Source organism: Apaloderma vittatum, unplaced genomic scaffold (assembly GCF_000703405.1).
Source record: "Apaloderma vittatum isolate BGI_N311 unplaced genomic scaffold, ASM70340v1 scaffold6716, whole genome shotgun sequence".
NCBI classification, from domain to species: domain Eukaryota; kingdom Metazoa; phylum Chordata; class Aves; order Trogoniformes; family Trogonidae; genus Apaloderma; species Apaloderma vittatum.
Genome location: NW_009723401.1, coordinates 61,748 through 75,118, shown reverse-complemented (window position 1 = coordinate 75,118; position 13,371 = coordinate 61,748). Strand labels below are relative to the sequence as shown.

Sequence of the window (13,371 nt, the reverse complement as noted above, 5' to 3'; positions counted from 1 at the left end):
GCTAATGACGTCTTACTCCAGTGCTGGTAACTCATAAAAAAAAAACCAATTTCCTACAGCAAATTTATACTTCTCGTAACTGTTCCTAGAAAAGTTCTAGGTGGCCATCAGTGGCCTGCTTGCTTTCAATTCTATTGATTCATACACAAAAATTGTGAAGTCAGTGTTATGTCCAGATTTTCTTTACAAATTCCTTATTGTTAGAAAAAATAAAGTTGTGCTAGTTTCTCCTAACTTTAGCAACTTCTCGCAAATTTTCATTTTTTTTAGTCAACAAATACACAGTAGGCAAATTATATAGTGGGCTGATGGTATAACTTAGTGGTTCAAACACCCAATTCTTCACACTTTTAGCATAAATTGTGTTCTATCGCTAGTAATCTTCCTGAAATGCTTTGGGCTTTTACTGGAAGATACATCAAATACAAGTCATGTCCCAATCTAAAAGTTTATTTTCCTCTAAAAAGGAAATTCAGGGTAAGGGGGAATACAATTAGCCATGTCCTGAGAAGACCTCTCAATTTCTTAAATGTAAACCAAAAAACCAGTAAGGATCATATCCCAGTAAAGGCTATTGCTCACTATTCAGAACAGTGAGGCCAGAAAAATTTGTTTGCAATTGTTAAAAAGTACACATTACATACATTATGCATCTTTATGATTATCTTTGTCATAACATCTCCATGACATGCAAGTATAAATTCACTTACCATCCATGAGATTATGACATGAAGTTTATATATATGCGCACACACAAATATATACACACATGTACACCAAAAATTGATGCACCTTTTCAAAATACTGTTTGCTTTATTAAAAGAAAAGATAAAAATAAGTTCAACAAAAAAGATAAAAAATAAGCTTCAATAAAACCCTGGGTACAAAACCTAGCAATAGACATAAAATTTAAAAATCTTTCTAAAGTGACCAGCTGATTGCTCCCTTCATTTCTACTAAAGGCTACCAGAAACCAACTCAAGTAAAAGAACTTTTACGCTGTTCCTTCAACCAGACAAAAATGATGCTACAACACAATTCACTAATACTTACAAGATTAACCTACAAAGGTTAACGTTTTAATGAATTTAATAATTTCTCATTACCTAACAGGAAGGGTTCGATCTCCTTTCCGTCGATCCATCTCTCTCTGAGGAACAGGATACCAACGAAAATTCAGCTTCCAGTTGAATCCACCATAGGTCATGTCAGAACCTGCCATATATTCGAAGGTATCATCGCTAATCACATCAATGATGGGACACACTACTGTTCTCCTAGGAAAAGGAAAGAGACAAAACCTATGAATTAAAGTGTCAAATTTATTTTGTATTTAATGCATACGATTTACATAATAACATCTTTTAACCACTGTATTCAATAGATTACTAACATGAAACATATTCAAATTCTGTCTTGCTAATTAGTTAATTCATAGAATCATAGAATGATTTGGGTTGGAAGGGACCTCAAAGACAAACTACTTCCAAACCCCCTGTCATGGCAGGGACACCTCCCACTAGATCGGGTTGCTCAAGGCTCAATCCAATGTGGCCTTGAACACTGCCAGGTATGGAGAAGCCACAACCTGCCTGGGCAACCTGCCCCAGTGTCTCACCATCCTCAGGGTAAAGAACTTCTTCGTTATATCTAGTGTAAACCTACACTCTTCCAGCTTCCACCCAGTACCCCTCATCCTGTCACTACAGACCTTTGTAAAATGCCCCGCCCCAGCATACTTGTAGGCTCCCCTCAGGTACTGGCAGGCCTCTATAAGGTCTCCCTGGAGCCTTCTCTTTTCCAGGCTGAACAAGCCTGACTCTCTCAGCCTGTCCTCACAGGAGAAGTGCTCCAGCCCTCTGACCATCTTGGTAGTCCTCCTCTGGACTCGCCCGAACAGCTCAATGTCTTTCTTGTGTTGGTGACTCCAGAGCTGGACACGGCATTCCAGGTGGGGTCTCCCAAGGGCAGAGTAGAGGGACAGAATCACCTCCCTCAACCTGCTGGTCACGCATCTCTTGATGCATCCCAGGATAAGGTTGGCTTTCTGAGCTGCAAGTGCATGCTGTTGGCTCATGTTGATCTTATGGTCCACCAACACGCCCAAATCCTCCCCAGGACTGCTCTCAATCCACTCATTACCCAGCCTGTATCTGTGCTTGGGATGGCCTCAACTTGACCTTGTTAAACTTCATGAGGACAGCTTGGGCCCACCTTTCAAGCCTGTCAAGGTTCCTCTGGATGGCATCCCTTCCCTCCAGCGTGTCAACCACACTACACAACTTTGTGTCATCAGCAAACCTGCTGAGGGTGCACTCAATGCCATTGTCCATGTAGCCAGCAAAGATGTTAAATACTATCAGTCCCAGTACTGATCCGTGATGGACACCACTTGTCACTGGTCTCCACTTGGACATTGAACCATTGACCGCAACTCTTTGCGTGGAATGTTCCAGCCAGTTCTTTATTCACCAAGTGGTCCATCCATCAAGTCCATGTCTTTCCAACTTGGAGACCAGGAAGTCATGTGGGACAGTGTCAAAGGCCTTACACAAGTCCAGGTGGGTGACATCAGTTGCTCTTCCCCTGTCAATTGATTCTGTTACTCCATCATAAAAGGCCACCAGATTTGTCAGGCAGGATTTTCCCTTGGTGAAGACATGGTGGTTGCCACCAATCACCTCCACATTTTCCATACACCACAGGAGAGACTTCAGAAGGATCTGCTTCATGATCTTGCTAGGCACAGAGGTGAGACTGACTGGCCTGTAGTTACCTGGGTCTTCCTTTTTTCCTTTTTTGAACATGGGCGTGATGTTTCCCCTTTTCCAGTCAGTGGGCACTTTAGCAGACTGCTATGACCTCTCAAATATGATGGAAAGTGGTCTAGCAACTTCATCTGCCAGTTCCCTCAGGACCCGTGAATGGATCTCAGAAGGTCCCATGGGTTTGTACACCTTCAGGTTCTTTAAATGGTCTGGAACCTGATCTTCACTTACAGTGAGCAGATTTTCTTTCTCCCAGCCCCCGCCTTTGGCTTCTACAACTTGGACAGTGCGGCTGGAGCCCTTGCCAGTGAAGACTGGGGCGAAGAAGTCATTGAGAACCTCTGCCTTCTCTCCTGCTCCCTTCCAGAGAGGGTCCACATCTTCCCTAGTCTTCATCACTGACATGCCTAAAAAAGTTTTTCTTGTTACCCCAATGTCCCCGGCTAGATTTAATTCTGTCTGGGCTTTAGTTTTCCTGACCTGATACCTGGTGGCTCAGACAATGTCCCTATATTTTTCCCAGTCTACTTGGCCTTTTTTTCCACTTTCGGTAAATTCTCCTTTTCTCTTTAAGTGTGTCCAGGAGCTTCTTTGAAGATGTGTTTTTCTCATACAACATTGGCAAAACTAGATTTATTTTTTAATATAATTTGCATTACATACCAGTAATAAATATTCACCCCTCTGCAGACTGGAAAACTGACCACAATTTTCTTAGTGCTACACAGTAATTGTATAGCAAAGGAGAGGCAATTGTTTCCATTTAAGTGGTCAAAGTAAACTGCATATTTTGAAAGCAAAATTTGGACATCAGCTCTGGGGAAGTATTCCTTTATGCCCTCAGAACTAAGAAATGATAGTCACCATTAACGAAGTATAACTACTCCATCAAAGTCAACAGAAAGGGGCCTCCTTGCCTACTGTCCTGACTTTATTGACATGCATTCATAGACAATGATTATAATAATCTTAAAGACACTTTAGCAACCATCCTCAAGCAAGCTTCTTCTCAATTAAAGCTCTATGAAAGGATTTGTGAGTTGCAACTAAATTTAAAGGACTTTGTTGAGCCATCTGCAAAAATATTTACAATTTACATGTCCTAGTCTCACAAAAAGTGTATTTAATGATAACTTAAATGTTAGTATTGTGTCTTAACACAGTGCTGAACAAAGATCCTTTATTACTTGTATCTTTTTCATCATGTAATGATACATTCTGTAATGTTAAAATCTAAAAGTGACTTTTATCTATAACCACAAGACCAAAGTAGAGATATGTAACACCATACTTAATATTTAGGCTATTTAATATGCTGTTTATGAAAAGACTACCATGCAGCTACAGAATTACTGCTCAGATGTATGAATGTTTCATAAAGCAGATCATTCTCTCACTTATGTGTGTTTTTTTCTCCTTAATACATTTTCCATCACACTATCATAGATATAAGTGCTGGGAGTATTGACTTGTGATAGAAACATAAAGCCATTGTACTGCAGTGTAGATCAGTATGATTCCAGTAACTATTTTAGCTTTAGAAAATACATCCCAGAAGACCAAGTCATAGCACAGGTTTCCCCCACATAAATACACTATGAAATAAAGAAATCACGATGAGAACTTGAAAACAGTAAACCTGACAGTTCTTGCTCACAGTGTTGGTGTTATATGAGGTCAGGGTTCCATTCCTTCCTTAGGAAGACCCTTCCAAATTCATGAAGGAATGGGCCAGGCTGCAGATGGAAAAATCTCAAATTCCACTGCTTTCTCAACTCCAGTCACACTCAAGTCTCCTGCTGTTTACCACCTTATCCCATGTATCCCAATATAAGCTTCAAACCAAGTTTTATTTTTAAGAAGTTTTACTGAATCAGTCTTTCATCCTTACATCAGTGAGAATTTACCCAGCCCTTCAGAAAGTTTGCTTGCAGGCTAGCTATATTGGGACATTGCTTAATAACTTAAAAAACCCGACATGGACCGTTAGAAGGATAATTACCTGTCAGCTTTGATCCTTGCCAGCAGAGGTTCAAGCCAGCCTACTGTACATTCACAATGAGCATCTAAGAAGGTGATGACCTGGCCTTTAGAAGCAGCAGCCCCCTTTAACCTGGCTCGAATCAATCCAGAACGCTGTTCCATTCGAATCACATGAACAGGTACTTTTAATTTCTTCACATAACTCTCCAGCGGCCTTTTCAAAAAGTCTGCAAAGAATGATCAAAACCATGGAAACTGTCAGTTACATAGTTTGTTTGTTTGTTTTAATGAAGAGACTTGAATTAAGAGACATTTCCTCATTTCTTTCCTATCCTTTTCCTACTTTGTTCAATTAGCTTCCTCTGCTGCTTACTCTACACTTTACAATATGCCCTTCCACATCTCCATGTATTGCACTTGCCACAGCAGGAAGTTCTTCCTCCTCTCCATCTCTTCAGTACCGAAAACATAAAAACAAGTAGAGAATGCTTACACAGAAACCAGATGGGATAGGCAAGTTATTATTAAGTAGATGCGACTGTTACTTTCAAAACCATATGTGTAAGCGCTCTTGGACGTAATACTTCTCTACCAAGAAAACACAGAAAATTATCTGACTAGCTAAACATAACAGATTATCTCCTACAGGAATGTAACTTGCGGAAAATTTCTTTGCAAGTAGTTTAAAACATGATCAAATTCATTTTTCAGTTGTGCTTTCTGAAGATTTTTCTGGCTATTTTTTTTCTATTAAATTACACTCATACACTAGAACATCTAAAAACAAAAAGACAAAAATCAGCTATGCATAAATGAATATCTGTAAAACGAACAAACCTCAGCCTAGTTGAGGAACAAGTTATTCAAAACACAACAGCCATAATTGACTACTGTATGCCTAAAGACTCAAAATTACATATATTACCAAGAGCCGCCAAATTAACAAATTTCCCATTGCCAGGCAGAGTTTTTGTCCATCATGAAAAACTAGACTATGATGGACAATGCCAAAGGAAGAACAAAGAATTGAGAGAGAATGCAATGGACAGTAACAGAAACAGGCTTCTGCAGTAACTTGGAGATTTCAAATCTATAAAGAAGGCAAAACAGTCTCATAGCACAGCTACACAATGTATTAGATCATACACTCAAAGCACATGGGAGTTGTACTACAACAATGCAAAGCCTGTAGTAGGATTTAGCTTAAGATAGTAAGTACCTCATACAAGAATAAGCATGACACTGAAGGAGGAGGAACAAACAGCATGACATGAACTTTTAGTGGCTGTTTTGGAAATCTCAAGAGGTAGGTAGAGCTGACCCGGGGGTGATTACCATTCCTTACCACTGCTCCAGATGAATGAAGTCTAACTGCCTCCTCATTTTTTACTGTGCATTGTTGGACTGTCACTAAAACCCACAGAAATAAGTTCTGACACATCTTGAAAGCTGAACTGTGCTAGAAGAGCCTAAGAGGTTGATAGATCTTAAATATCTGTCTCCAGAGAAACTCAAAGCAAGTTAATTCTTATTTGGTGTATTAACACAGACTCACATGAATAAATGGTTATTAGTGCAAAGCCAAGTGTCTATGTCAGAACATTTTGCAGGCCTTTTGAGGTTGAGCATAGAGATCATCTGGCTGACTGAGTCTGTAGCAAATATTATCTTACCTCTGTACTGTGCAGCTTTCCAAAGCTACTAACTTGAAACAACTAATATTATGGCAATGTTTATAGTTTTAATGTGTATGTTTTCAATAATAAACACACAAAAAAGAAAGCATTTCTCTCTATGCTAATCATTTCATGAGCAAGTCACACAAATCAGCATGTTCTTCTGCACATTTTGAGTGTAACACTGACAAGGTTTTAAAGCAGTTCTAACCACTTAAAGCTGGATGAATATGGGCTGCGACACTGGTTCTTGAATACACAGTTATATGCAACCACAGCCCGTCAAGAACTAGCATAAAACAGAAAGTTACATTTGAGAAAGTCACAGACAACTCACAGTTTTTACATGCATTATAAAAATCTTGAGTCCTACCTACATTTTCTCTGCAGAGTATTTCAAATTTCAATTTATCTGTTCAAGTACTTGTCAAAAGTTTCTCTCCAAGATACAAATCACAGAAGTGTGCAGTGTTTCACTACGGAGGACATAGGGTTATGAACAGTCCTTTCCCCATGTTTAACCAGGCCCATAAAAACATTTTTCTGAACTATCGCCTTGTTCAAAACTTCAGAACAGAGTATCCCCACAAAACAAAATGTGTCAGATATTCAGTAACTGTGTCCTTAAAATATCACCAGGATTTCAGTAAAATAATCAAAAAGGTAAAGCTTGATATCTCATACCTACAAAAGCATGGAAAATAACTCAGGCATCAAGATTTCTGGTGTTCCTCTGCAATCAGCAGCAATATCAGATCTAAGCAGCAATATTTTTCCTCCAGAGCACCATCTCTTGGAGCAAAACACACCCCTCACAAGCTGCCCCCTTAGCTCAAGCAGCAAGAGTCTAGAGGTTTGGACTAGTCATCCATCCAGAAACTGGTAAGTTTCCTGTAAGGACAGTCTTTTTTTTTTCCTTTGAAAAAGGGTATTTGAATAAGTCTTAATGTATGCAATACATTTTGGCCTACAAGAAATGGCAGAATCAAGCTGTAGAGAAGAATTTCTGTACAAAACTATTCATCAAATATACACTAAATCCTATATTACAGGCTCAAATAAAAAGGTTTCTGTTTTACAGAATAAGTTGTTTATGAGTGACCCAGGATGATAATCGAGTAAATTTTCAACACTGCCTCAAAAAATTTGGAATGAAGTTTGACAATATTGGGGAAAAAAAAAAAATCACGTAGTTGTACTTGGAAACAATAATAATTCGTGTATTTTCATTTAACTCTTTCTACTGGATATTATTTCAAACTTCTTCTGTATTAGAACTTTACCTAGGACTATGAACATTTTAAAGAGCATCTTATCTGGCAGTAGCAAAACTAAGAAAGCCAAAAAGGTAAATATACTTAGTTCAAGTCCAGTGCATAAGTTGAAACATACCTTGTCAATTCTATTACTAATTCACATTTATACAAATACAAATTAAAAGTTAAGTTTCAAACTTTTTCTTTTAATTAAGCTACATTAAAACACAGATTTATTACATCTAAGCATGCAAACACAGTTTTAAGAGGTGTGAATATTTTTACAAGACATTATTGGCAGGAATTCAATTTCTGTTACATTGGTCTGATCTGTATCTGTGTAAGAAACTTCTGTGAGTGTTTTCTATCCTGTTTTCTATCCATCTGCCTGCCACGCTCGGCCATACAGTGCTGACCTAGTTTTAAGTACTGACTAATCCTCATTTCTCCTGTTAACTTTTTTCTTTTAAGAGTTATCAAAGATCAATAAGAAGGAATTCTGATCAATAACTAGAGAACAATGTTACGGATAAGTCTTGTTTCTCTAAAGCTTTACTTTTTTTGGTGTAAATAAGTGCATGGTATTATGCAAATTCATTCTTCCAAGAGCATGACACCAGCAGGTACAAAGTGTGCTTCAGGCAGACTGAATGCTTACTTTATTCCAATTAAATTGACTCTGATGCTAGAATGCAAAATATATTACTCAAGCTGAACATTTTCTTTTTCTGAAAAAATCTGCCGGTTTAGTTCAACACAAAGAGAATGCTTAAGTAGCATATGCTAAATCCTTCAAATTTTCAGGCATCATACCCTTCCTTTTTGGTGAATGTAAAAGCATGCTTGCTGGAACCATAACAAATGTTTGGAAAACAAATAAAAAAACCCACCTTTCAGTAATTGTTGAAAATAACTACAAATAAAAGATGCCTGAGTGATCTGAAATGAAGATCACAGATTTCAAAACTATATATTGGTTCAGTATACAGGTTCAGTATATACAGGTTCAGTAACATCACCAAAGAAAGTGTGAAATAGTACATCTTTCAACTCAGAATTAAATTTCCTCAAACTCAGAAAAGTCATCTAGAGAAAGCCACATGCTTTTTAACTGGACTACAATTCAACTTCATAATGAGGACATGGCTATTGCTCTGTTAAAATTTACTTTTTCTGAAACGCAATTTGAAGAGGCAAAACATAAGACATATGTCTACATTATTTTAATAATAGCTTGCTCTTTATTTCTAGGTCAGAATGAAAGCTGGCTTATAACAACTAATCATAAGCACTGACTTGAATTAATGCCAAGTACTATTTTGACAAATGAAACAGAGCACATTTGCAATAAACTTTGTTTTCCTTGAAAGAGTCTGTGCACAAAAGCTAACTAACCAAAACAAATGTACTACCTCTGTTTCATTAAGGAAACGTATACTTGTACAATAACCTATTATAGGCACTGAGAATCCAATATCAGTATCCGTATTTAAAAGAGGACTGTTCCCTAGGAACAACTCCCAGGACAGGTGAGCAGTTCAACATGCATTAGAACCAAATAAAATTTTTATATAAAGGTTGAAAAACTACAAGAAATTGCGGAGGGTGATTACAAATCCTCTGCAAGTGGAAACACCAGAAATTTGATCTTGTGCCTTTCTAAAAGCAAAAGCTAATCACACCTTTTATCTAATTTGTGCCAGCCTTGACCTTTGCATAGACATTCTTCCTCTGCTGCTAGAGCATAATTTTGTTTAAAGCCTCTGTCCCTTCTTCTGAATTGCACTGAAACTGGCTGAGGAATTTAGAGTTAGTATCAGGTAAGAAAGCAGACGCAAGCAAGGGTGCCCAAGAGAGGAAAGCAACACAGACTGATACAAGCGCAAACGCAATCTGATACGATCTACTTTCCTTAGCTCCTCCACAACCAGCTGTACTCAAGATCGACACAATTTGGATTAGGTCAGTTAATATGCGAAGGCATCATATCCACATGCAACCTGAAGAAGAAACTCATAATGCTTTCCACCATGTTAGACATGAAGTGCAAAAATCCACTCCTAAAGTCCTTCAGCTCCAAAAAACTCCTACTAACCATCGTAACGGATACTGACTATCACAAAACCCCCTGACAACCATTGTAATTCATGTACCATAAGGCTACTTAGACCATACGATCTGAAACCCAGTGCCTCTCCTCATACACAGATCTTTTCTGAATAGATCTTGCCTGGACAACAGTGAGCCATCTTACTTTGAAGTTAGAAGTATCATAAGCAGCAGAATATGGACTTTATATCACTGGAATCAGAAGCATCAGGCAGAGATGTCAGCATGCTGGGTATAAAACCCTTTCATGACTATGTTATGGGAATTCCTCCTGATATCACCTACGACTGGTGGCTGCCAAGACTTTTTGCTAGTGGCCTACTGGCTACTAGTCCTGGGGGAAAACTTTCAATGTAGAAATAAAGTAAAAAAAAAAAAAAAAAATCAATATAAAAATATAGAAATTATTTGCATTAAAGAAACCCCACCATAATAGTCTCTCATGTCCATTTACAAACACAAGGGAATAAAAAAAATCCCTCAAGTGATACTTTATAACCCATATCACAGAGGAAAATTAAGTGAGGAAAAAGATAAATATCAAGTATTAACCAAAACAAAGTATTGTCTAGAATACTACTTCTATTTCTACTATATTATAATTTACAAGAAATATTAAAAGAGGAAAATCTAAAACAGCTTCAAGTTTTGTGTATTAGCTTCACTACACATGTAAAATTTCATTTTGTAGCACAGAGTTTTTATCTGGACTTATTAAGAAGTTAGAATTTTAGTTATTAAGTTAGTTATTAATAAGTGGAATCTCTTACAGCACTGAAACTGAATTTCAACTTCCCATGAACTGAATATTAATCCCTCTGAATGCCAAGCTTGATGGTGGTAGTGATAGTAAATTTGGATGTGTTTGATGAGCAGTCACCTTCACTATGACTCACTAGGTGATTCAAGTATTAAATATTCTCTTTAGGAACGTGTTAAACTTCTGAATGCAAAACATGAAAGCTGCAACAGGATAAATGCACTAGCATATACAAACTATTCTGCCAACAGAAAAATAAACAGACGGATAAACTTGCACTAGTTTTCAGTGGAAAATGACCCATCTGTACTTCAAAACGGGCATTGCTCATGCTACCTTCCCCTCCCCATGTTACTGTGTTTTGCTGCTGAGAGCTAAGCCCACAGAAAGTCAGTCTCAGTTTTTAAAGAGCAGTAAGCTAAGGCATTGACATTATCATTACCTCTTTCACTGGCATCATCGACGAGGACGATTTCTTCCAGCATGTGCCGTGGTGATCGGTTTATCACACTATGAACAGTCCGTAGAAGTGTGCTCCAAGCCTCATTGTGAAAAACAATGACAACGCTTGTCGTGGGAAGGTTGTCTGCGTACACCTTCGTTTTACACCTACAAAGGAAAATCAGGCATGTAACTACAAAACTCAAGCCTTTCGTTAGAACTGCACTTCTGAGGTTCATTTCAGAGATCAATACTAACATTTGTGATACATCAATTGTATGCAGAGTGTGACAAAGTAGCAAATGGTTTACAGATTGGTATTTTTATCCATAAACCACCCTGATTTTTACGTATATATCTATGTATTCCATCCTATCGCCAAGAACAGAGAACTCCAATTCAACAACCAATTCTAGAAATGAAAGAGATATCCATACTGCTAACAGACAGAGCTGGAAACAGATTATTTATTTCTACTACCCTTGTTTTGTGAAGAGTAGCATGCCCAGAAACACCAGAAGTGTAAACAAAATCCCCCAAAATAAAAACTAAAAGAGGTAAACAGATGTTTAGAAAAAGCCAAGACCACATGCATACTACCTATAACACTGGTGACTTAAATATATTTCATCATTTCATGTGTTATATTACACAAAGAGGGAATTTTTTTTTTTCTCTGCATTGTACACATGTTGGAAGTGCTATAAAGGCTTATTAGATTAAAAGAGAACTATATTCATATTACAAAGTTAGCATGGAATACCATAGGTTTAGCTCTCCAGCATATATAGGACATTTATGCAAAATATGACATACACTCCAAGTAGCCACACGCAGCCGGGAATTTACACTTTGCAATACTATTTTAAAATACGTGATATTTTTACTATCTCCTAGAAAAATCAACCTGCTGTACAGAAAGCACTCTTGACAATTCTGAAAATACAATTCTGCTCTAAAAAATAACCACACAAATTTAAGCTTTCTCTGCCCAGATCTGGTCCTCCTGCACATTTCAAATCACACATAGAAACTTCTATAAGATTTGATAGTACTAAATCCTGTAAGAATCAAAGTTGAAGAGATATATGCAGCTCTCAAACACAAAGAAAACACTGAAGCAGAAATAGTAAATTTAATGGAATTTCATTGCAACAAAAAAGCTTTTATTAGACCCCAAATTGAGTCAACTCACTGTCATGTAACCTGATGTAAATGCTATTAAAACACATTAACAAGTATTCATGACTTAGCAGTGCTGTCCTAAACATACAAAAACAACATTGAAGGAACAGTCTGCCAGTATAGGATCATGGTGTCACCATCTAATCCCACCCCAATCAGCAACACCAGGAATGTCAGCCAGAACTGGCCTCCTGACATGAATATTTTATTTACTGGATAACTCAGTCAGAGCTCTTCCAAGTGAGGGCAGTTCTCACAGCACAGGATTTCAGCTCTGAGTTGGTGACAAAAGCCCAGAGTGTACCGAGGTCCCAGAACAGATCAGTAAGTTCAGGTACTGAATAAATATCTGGAAGAGCTTCTGTGGAATTATGTCTCATTTCTGGGAATTGAAGCAGTAGAATCATGCACTGTCTTCAATAATATAGTTACTTATTATACAATTACGATCAAATTTAATTATTCATCGCACTGAAGTGAACGTCATAAAATCTTTAGGGAAAGTAGTCATATATCCCTATGCATTCTGAATTAATTCACATATTAAAAAAACTTGCAAATCATGCCAACTAATAAAGTTATTTCTGTGGTATCACTTGAAAAATAAAATATCTTTTCACAAAAATGCTATACATTTCAGATTAAAAGTTCAATCATAAGCCAAAAAAATTTGCTCCATGTTTGACACGTACTCAGCCTGTTTTGCTACTTTAAAATCAAATTCTCAGTGTTTTATTCCTTCTGTTCCACTGTTCCCTAGATCAGAAAATAAGCATCTGACCATAGACCTTCAGCTACAGTAGTAACACAAATCCACCAGTTGTTCCTCTATTTTTCAGCAGAATATCTGGTAAAAGTCGAGAAGCCTGTTAGCAGTTCTCTGTGAAAAGCAGTAGCTTTTGTGAGTGCCACTCATCAGGAAAATCTTGCTAGGGTGGCCACAGGATCTCCTACTGTAGTACAAAATCTCTCATCTCCAGCCCTGACCTTTTTTTAGAGTTTTACAAATTTTTTTTTTACTGAGCTCAAGTCAATGAATTGGGATAATAAAAGTCAGACAAGTGATCAGGGACTACCATGTTTATAAACTGTTACACTCTCTGAAGTATAAATATATCCAAACCCATTAAGATTCATCTTTGAAGGGGAACTTTTTAACACTAAGAGGAAGGCTTATAGGATTTTTTTTCGGG

General features: G+C 37.5%; 1 protein-coding gene across 2 annotated transcripts in view; it reads right to left on the bottom strand.

The window, feature by feature from the left end:
- GALNT1 (polypeptide N-acetylgalactosaminyltransferase 1) overlaps positions 1-13,371 on the bottom strand; it is a 48,824-nt gene that overhangs the window by 16,109 nt on the left and 19,344 nt on the right. For both annotated transcript variants that reach the window (XM_009872107.1, XM_009872108.1), the window contains exons 3-5: positions 10,995-11,161; positions 4,771-4,978; positions 1,107-1,277 (exon numbers count right to left, since the gene is read on the bottom strand). In XM_009872107.1, coding sequence (XP_009870409.1) covers positions 1,107-1,277; positions 4,771-4,978; positions 10,995-11,161 — 546 coding nt within the window. The remainder of the gene's footprint in view (positions 1-1,106; positions 1,278-4,770; positions 4,979-10,994; positions 11,162-13,371) is intronic.